General features: G+C 46.4%; 1 protein-coding gene across 1 annotated transcript; it reads right to left on the bottom strand.

Annotated features, from left to right (window-relative positions):
• Positions 1-492: 492 nt before the first annotated feature.
• On the bottom strand, positions 493-4,617 carry LOC125547694 (Early-responsive to dehydration stress protein (ERD4)). Its single transcript, XM_048711497.2, has 10 exons — positions 4,138-4,617; positions 3,893-4,036; positions 3,729-3,792; positions 3,206-3,415; positions 2,444-2,629; positions 2,008-2,306; positions 1,629-1,908; positions 1,271-1,543; positions 945-1,178; positions 493-830 (listed from the first exon to the last, which is right to left on the bottom strand). Exons 1-10 carry the CDS (start codon positions 4,419-4,421, stop codon positions 675-677), a joined length of 2,130 nt encoding a protein of 709 aa, XP_048567454.2. The 5' UTR covers positions 4,422-4,617; the 3' UTR covers positions 493-674.
• Between the last annotated feature and the right edge of the window lie 1,855 nt (positions 4,618-6,472).

Raw genomic sequence — 6,472 nt, 5'->3', positions numbered from 1 at the left:
GAAGGCGAGGCGACAATAGAGGTAGTCATATCAGAAGTGCGAAGTGGTTTCAAGTCTATCTATGCAGTCCTTCGTTTGTGTCCTGGAGGACGAGTATGAGGAGATCCAGCTCTTTGATGGCGCCATTGATCGGCCGTGTGGGTTGGGGAGGTTCGTGCTCGCCGTCACCAGGGGCGACGTGATGGTGCTGAAGTTCAAGTTGGGTGGCGAAGATGGCGTCGCTCTTTTAAAGCTCTGCTGCTTGGGTGTTCTAGTCGGCGTATAAAGCATGAGCTGGCCAACATCTTGGTGAAGGTGAGTTTGTCCACTATTCGAATGTCCATAGACTAATCTTGAATGGCAAGTTCAAAATGTTTATCTTGGTTTCTACTTAAGCCAAGATTTTTGTTCTGTCCAGCTTTGATTCCTGGCTTGCGTGTACAATGTCTTCGTAGTGCAAGTTATGGACATAATTAACAAATTGTTCATGGTCAATCTGTAGTTACAGGAACAAGTCACGGGATAATCACACATTACTAACTGAACCACGGAATAATTACAGAAACAAGGTCTGTGCCTCTCCATCAGAACGCAGCATGCCAGCGCTCAAATATGTTCTGGCAGAACTTACAGACACAATGACATACCAATTTTTCCTGGCGCATTATGTAGAAAAACATGCCATGGAAACCACGTTATATCAAACAACGGACTAAAGGCTGCACCGAGCTAGATTCTGGGGAGGACCCTGTCGGACGCATCCACGGCGGCGTGTACGCCCTGACAGCATGTTCCGAGCTGCATTCTGCCTCCCCCTCGGTTTTATCAAGGTCATCATTGTCCTTGCAGATCTTGCAAAGATATACAGAAGACAGAGCTCATTACGATGAATTTATCTTTATGCTCTTCACGAGAATGTACAATCAAGCAGGAACAGATCAAGTCAAAAACAGCTATAGAGGTACCTGGATCGGCCGGCATTGGAAAGTTGGAAGGAACCGGACCTTGCAGTACTCGTTGAACATGATGTTCAACACAAGCAAGGGGATGGTGGCGATTGAAGCTCCCGGCTTCGACTTCAGGCCGAACAAGCCTATCATTGTAGTTTGCATGAGCGTGACCGCGAGGAAGATGTAGTGGTGAATAGTGGGCCAATATTGCCCACAGGTGTCGTATGTGATATCGTATACGTCTTCCATCTGTATGACATAAATAAACTTAGTTTCTAACAATTTCTAAGAAAAATAATGAAATCTGTATGGCAAATAGCCTTATTAACTGACGAAGCTACCTGGTTGATGAACACGGCATAACCGAGTAAAAAGTAGATCACAAGAATCGGAAGCAAAAGAGGTGAAACAACAGCATACACCATTCCAATCAATACTGCAAGGGAAGCAATGGGCAAAACTCTGTAGTAAGGGAAGCCATACAGATATGGCTCATCACTATGTCCAACAGTATGCGCCTTCAAGAAGTGCCATGTTAGCAAACCAAACTGAAGAACCTCAAAGGAAAAGCCTGACATGCCATTGGTCAAGATATATGTGATGAAGAAATCTGACTGCAATGTAAAAAGGTCGGTAAGATAAATGCTTCATGTAGCACAAACAACAGCAATGTGATTCAATACATTTTCTTGGCTTTACCTGTGCAGAAACAGCACTTGCTAGACGGCTAGGAATATCTTTAGGGTGCGTAAAGGATTCTCCTATCTGATGGAGCAGAGATCCTGAAAGAATACTCAGGAAGAAAACATTTCCTAGCAAGAAGTAGAAGACCATGTTGCACGCCTTGATTTCCGTTCGACTTCTTGAAATGCAGCCTTCAAACGAAGCCATACCGAGCATTGCGAACGGAATCAAGTAGATAAATCCATTCAAAATCATGCTTGGAAGATATCCAGTTACAACGGAACTCAAACCTGGTCTGCAAGATGACATAGCATCAACCTGTATTAGTGTTGTCATACCCAGGTGAATGATAAATTGCAAACTGTCCAAAGTTATTTAAGTTTCCACCACTAACATAAGTTGCACAGCTCTGGCCGGTGGGAACCATTTCTCAATCTTCTCAAATTGCACTATCCCTTGCACGGCTGTGACGGGGATGGTGAAGAACACTGTTAGTAAAAATGCAGCAATGAAGACTCCAAGCTTGTATACAGCAAGACGGTAGAAAGGAATAGCCAGATTTGACCATATTGTCTCAGTTGGCTCAGGAGCATAACGTGTAACCACTGACAGCGGATTGACGTGCTGTTGCGTTTCAGCAGCTTGGGCAGCCTCCAACCGGGACTTGAATGAGACAAAAGCAACTGGTAACTCCTAGAATTGAAAAAGATATTAATTTGTGATCAAAGTATAAATACTCGAGCTATTGTTTCTTTTAGCTACTTAAAACTATGGAAGCTACCATTAGTGCCAGCAGGTGGAGTCAAAGGTACACAGCGGGTACGGAATACCTTTTGTTTGAGCATATTTTTGCACTGCAGGATTCGGATAGAGTGGTGCACTTCCTTCAGTTTTTGTTCCTGGCTGCGAGCATCTAGTGGCCCTGATGTGAACTTAAACCAGATCCACTGCCAAAAGTTGCATCTTCGGGTATCCCTTTTCCTCTCTATCTGTTTTTCAAGTGAAGATGCCAGCTTCTGTAATGATTGATTACTTGGTTAGCCCATACCAAAAAAAATTACAAGATGCACTAACATTTCACCTTGATACATAACGAGTAGGGTATTTTTTATATTTATAGTTCTTAAGAACAGAACACCAAAAAAAAAGTAGGTTGTTCGTTTTAATTTTTTGATTGCACCTTATGTTTTCTCTAGTGGCTTTACTATAATATATGGGGATGCCATCTCTTTTTCCCGAACACACATTTACATGTATGCAATTTTTAATCAAAAGAAACCGCCAGAAAGACGCAAGATTTCATACCACGCATTAATTTGACACTTACACTGACCTCTTGTACCTCTGCCTTTTCTTGTTATGTTTATAATCTGATTCTTAGTCCTGAAATAAGACTATCTACTTTTGATATTCCAGCTGATATGGACAAATGCAGCTCTATGGATTCTCAAGCATATGACAAGTTAGTGCAAGAAAGCATGGTCTTCAGAGTTGAACTCGTACACAAATTGGAAAATGTTGTAGCAGTTCATGATAAAATAATCTATAAATAGAAAAGACACAAATGACATTGATTTCTAAAATGTACTGACCTGTAATGACTCGATGTTTCCATTGTCATGCAGTATTTGATATGATTGGTACGTCTGGTAGTGCTTTGAGAAGAAATGATCAACATTACACCCATAAATTCCATGATCTGTGCACACTGGAATTCCTTGAACTAAAATGGTGAACTGATCAGGTCTCTTCCGGTGATGCTTCAAGTGTTCAATTCTTTTGCGGGACATCTCTTTGTACTCCTGCTTGAAATCAAATGGATGCAATTGGTAACAATATTTCAGCTTAAGACCAGAGCTGAACAGTCACTTGTACAATGATACATCTTTCAGCCAATTGACCGAAGTGTTTAAATGAAATCAACAGTCTTAGGAAACATTCTGACATTTTACTAAAAAATTCAGAAGGTGGACAAGATAACGACACTAAATTTTGCTGCCAACTATCAAACGCTCATAACTGAGCAACCAAAACTGCAGCATTTTCGTATGAAATCATGTTACTTATAATCTAACAATAGAAGTTGGTTAGCTGACAGTATTTACAAAGACGCACCTTGTGAAGCAAATACACCACATAAAAGGATATGAAGCACAGGCATGAAAAATGCACCCAGAGCCTGTCATGAAAGGAGAATTACATCAGTTACAGGATTTAGCACCAGTTTCAGTTGACAGGCAACAGTAGAGCCTGTCATGAAAAATGCAGGCAGGGCAGACCTGTCAGAGCCCTTGGGCACGTTGGACACGGTGAAAATCTCCATGGAATTCGGCCTCTTGGTGCCCGACGGACCTGCACTTGTGTAATTCACCGGCGCAAGGATCAACACTCCGACAATCGAGCAGACGCTGAAACAATTGATCCTGCACCTCGATCGAACCACTTGATGTGAGACTGATGAGTGAATATGAAACGGTTAACGGATTATAACATTCAGAAAACAGGATGGGATCGGCGGACGCACCCGAGCTTGAAGAGGCGGATGACGGCGAGGGCGTCGAGGCCGTGGCGCCGCAGCACGTCGTCGTCGGAGAGCCGGAAGGCGGCGCGGATCCAGCGGAAGGACGGGGTCAGCCGCCCGGTGCCGAGGGGCAGCACCCAGCCGGAGCCGGCGGCCCCCGCCATCCGCCGCGGCAGGTAGACGGGCGCGTTCCCGGGCTGCTTCTTGAGCATGGAGAAGAGCGAGAGCGCCACCAGCGCCAGCCCCAGGTTGATCGCCGCCGACGCTAGCAGCCCCTCCGCGTCCATGCCGGAGCTCGACCCAGACCGCCACCGCCAGCGCCGTTCCCCCTACCGCTGTAGCGCAGCCGCGCGCGCGTCTCGCTGTGCTTTTGTTTGGGGCGTGCGGTGGCCGGAGGCGGGTGGCGACGTGGCGGTCGCGCGGGCGCGGGGCGGCCAGAGCTCGACACGTCCATCCCGCGCCGCAAATGGCGATAGGAGGAGACGCGGGCCCGAACGACATGGTCGGCCCGGGGTATTTCCCAGTTTGCGGCCCAGCCGCACCGTATGTTGTGTGTACTCACCACTCACCAGGCAGACTAAAAGATGCTGTGTACTCGAGTCAAAAAAAGATGTTGTGTACTCATCACTTAAATCTCTACTCCTAATTTTTTTTTAGCATCAGTACAGACACAAGCGCTCATATACACGCGCATACACTCACCCTTATGAACATACACACACACACTACCCCTATGAGCACCTTTGATAGACTGAGCCGGCATATCATCTTCAGATTTACGAAACCACCGTAGGCGTCTCGTCATCGACAGGAACGTCTCCTCCCATTGAAAACACGTCGCCGGAAATCCTGAAATAAATCTAGAAGTAATGCGAGCACCAAGATTTGAACCCTGGTGAGTCAGGGATACCACTGTCCACCTAACCATCTCGGTGGTATCGTCGTTTTATACCTTTTCCCTGATTTCCTTCCCAATTATTTCCTTGACGTGTGTCATCTCTCTTGTTTCTAGGTTTCTTATTGTTCATACCCTTTAATTTATTTTCTTATCCGTACCACACCGAATCTTCCTTTTTTTTATTCTTTCCTTGTCCTACCATGTTTAAGTTGGGGTCGTCCCTCCTCGTCGTCTCCGCTCAGAATAAATCGGGATGGAATCCTCTCTTTCCTCGTCTCTCCTAAGAAAATCACATTCCTACTGTTTTCTCTTCCTCCACGCAACTCCCACTTGATGCATGCTCATCAAAAACGTCCTCCTCCGCCGCTTCCACACCTCGAGTTTTTGCAATCCAGCAGCTATGATGCAAAGCCGTCAGCTATGCAGCTCACCACCGCCATGGCCGCTGCGGATGGCAGCAACACACACGAGGGATGGGCACGGCTCGAGCGGCTACGCAGGGGGTACACGGCTATACGCGCACAAGACTGGTAACCTGTGGCGTCAGTACTCAGTAGGCCTACGAGGTGCAACTCCTGGCCATTCTTCAGGCCGGGCCAACCAAAACCCGACGCAAAAAACCCAGGCCCGAGCCCGGCCCGGCCCGACCGTCGGGTCTAAAAATTGAGCCCAAGCCCGGCCCATCATACTAAAAGCCCGTCGAGCCTTGGGCCACGGACCGGGCCTCTTCCTTAAATGGCGAAATCGACGGGCCCAGGCCTGGCCCGGCCCGGGTCTCAGGCTCAAACCTAGGCCCGAGCCCGGCCCATGGACAAGGTCAGGCCGGGCTTTTTCGGGCTGCCCATGGCCAGGACTAGTCCTAGAGGTAAAGCGGTAGTGCAACGCGGAGGAACTTGACGAGGCCGCTGCCATTGCCAACCAGGAGCGCAAGACTACAAGGCTGTCGTCGCGCAGACCAGGTCCGCTAGTGCCGAACCTTCATGCTCTATTTCTGTCAAGCCCTCATAATCAATCCCCCTCCCTCGGTAAAGCTGGCCTGGATATGTTGATAGTCTTAGATAGGTACTTGTACTTTTATCATGGAGCGCCTGCTTATGCAAACTCGTGCCCTCTTTGCGAGAGTGCGGAGCTTTTTTGCCAATCGGCTAGAGCGGAATTTGTGAACATTCGTGGCAAAATTGATATTTATATATAACTTTGGCATTTTTCCGGAGTTTTTGTTTTTTTTCAGTTTGTCCAAAAATTGCAATCTTTTTTACTTCTCACAAGGCAGTTTATTATAAGAGGATGGCATTTTTCTGATAAGATGATGGCATTTTTATTATAACAGCATGGCATTTTATTACAGTATAGGATGGCATTTTTATTATTGTAAGGATGACACTTTTATTATAACAGAGGACATTTTTTATAAGAAGATAAGAGGATTGCATTTTTATT

Source organism: Triticum urartu, chromosome 3A, assembly GCF_056163025.1.
Source record: "Triticum urartu cultivar PI428250 chromosome 3A, HENAU_Tu73, whole genome shotgun sequence".
Taxonomy (NCBI): domain Eukaryota; kingdom Viridiplantae; phylum Streptophyta; class Magnoliopsida; order Poales; family Poaceae; genus Triticum; species Triticum urartu.
Note: the sequence above shows the minus strand (reverse complement) of the source record. Positions and strands in the feature narration are given on the sequence as shown.

Excerpts from the sequence above, each read along its gene's own strand:
- LOC125547694 (XM_048711497.2), bottom strand. The coding sequence starts at position 4,421 with ATGGACGCGGAGGGGCTGCTAGCGTCGGCGGCGATCAACCTGGGGCTG. Across the intron at positions 3,416-3,728 it reads TGGTGTATTTGCTTCACAAG|GAGTACAAAGAGATGTCCCG; the intron begins GTGCGTCTTTGT and ends GATTTCAAGCAG. Across the intron at positions 2,307-2,443 it reads AAAATATGCTCAAACAAAAG|GAGTTACCAGTTGCTTTTGT; the intron begins GTATTCCGTACC and ends TTTCAATTCTAG.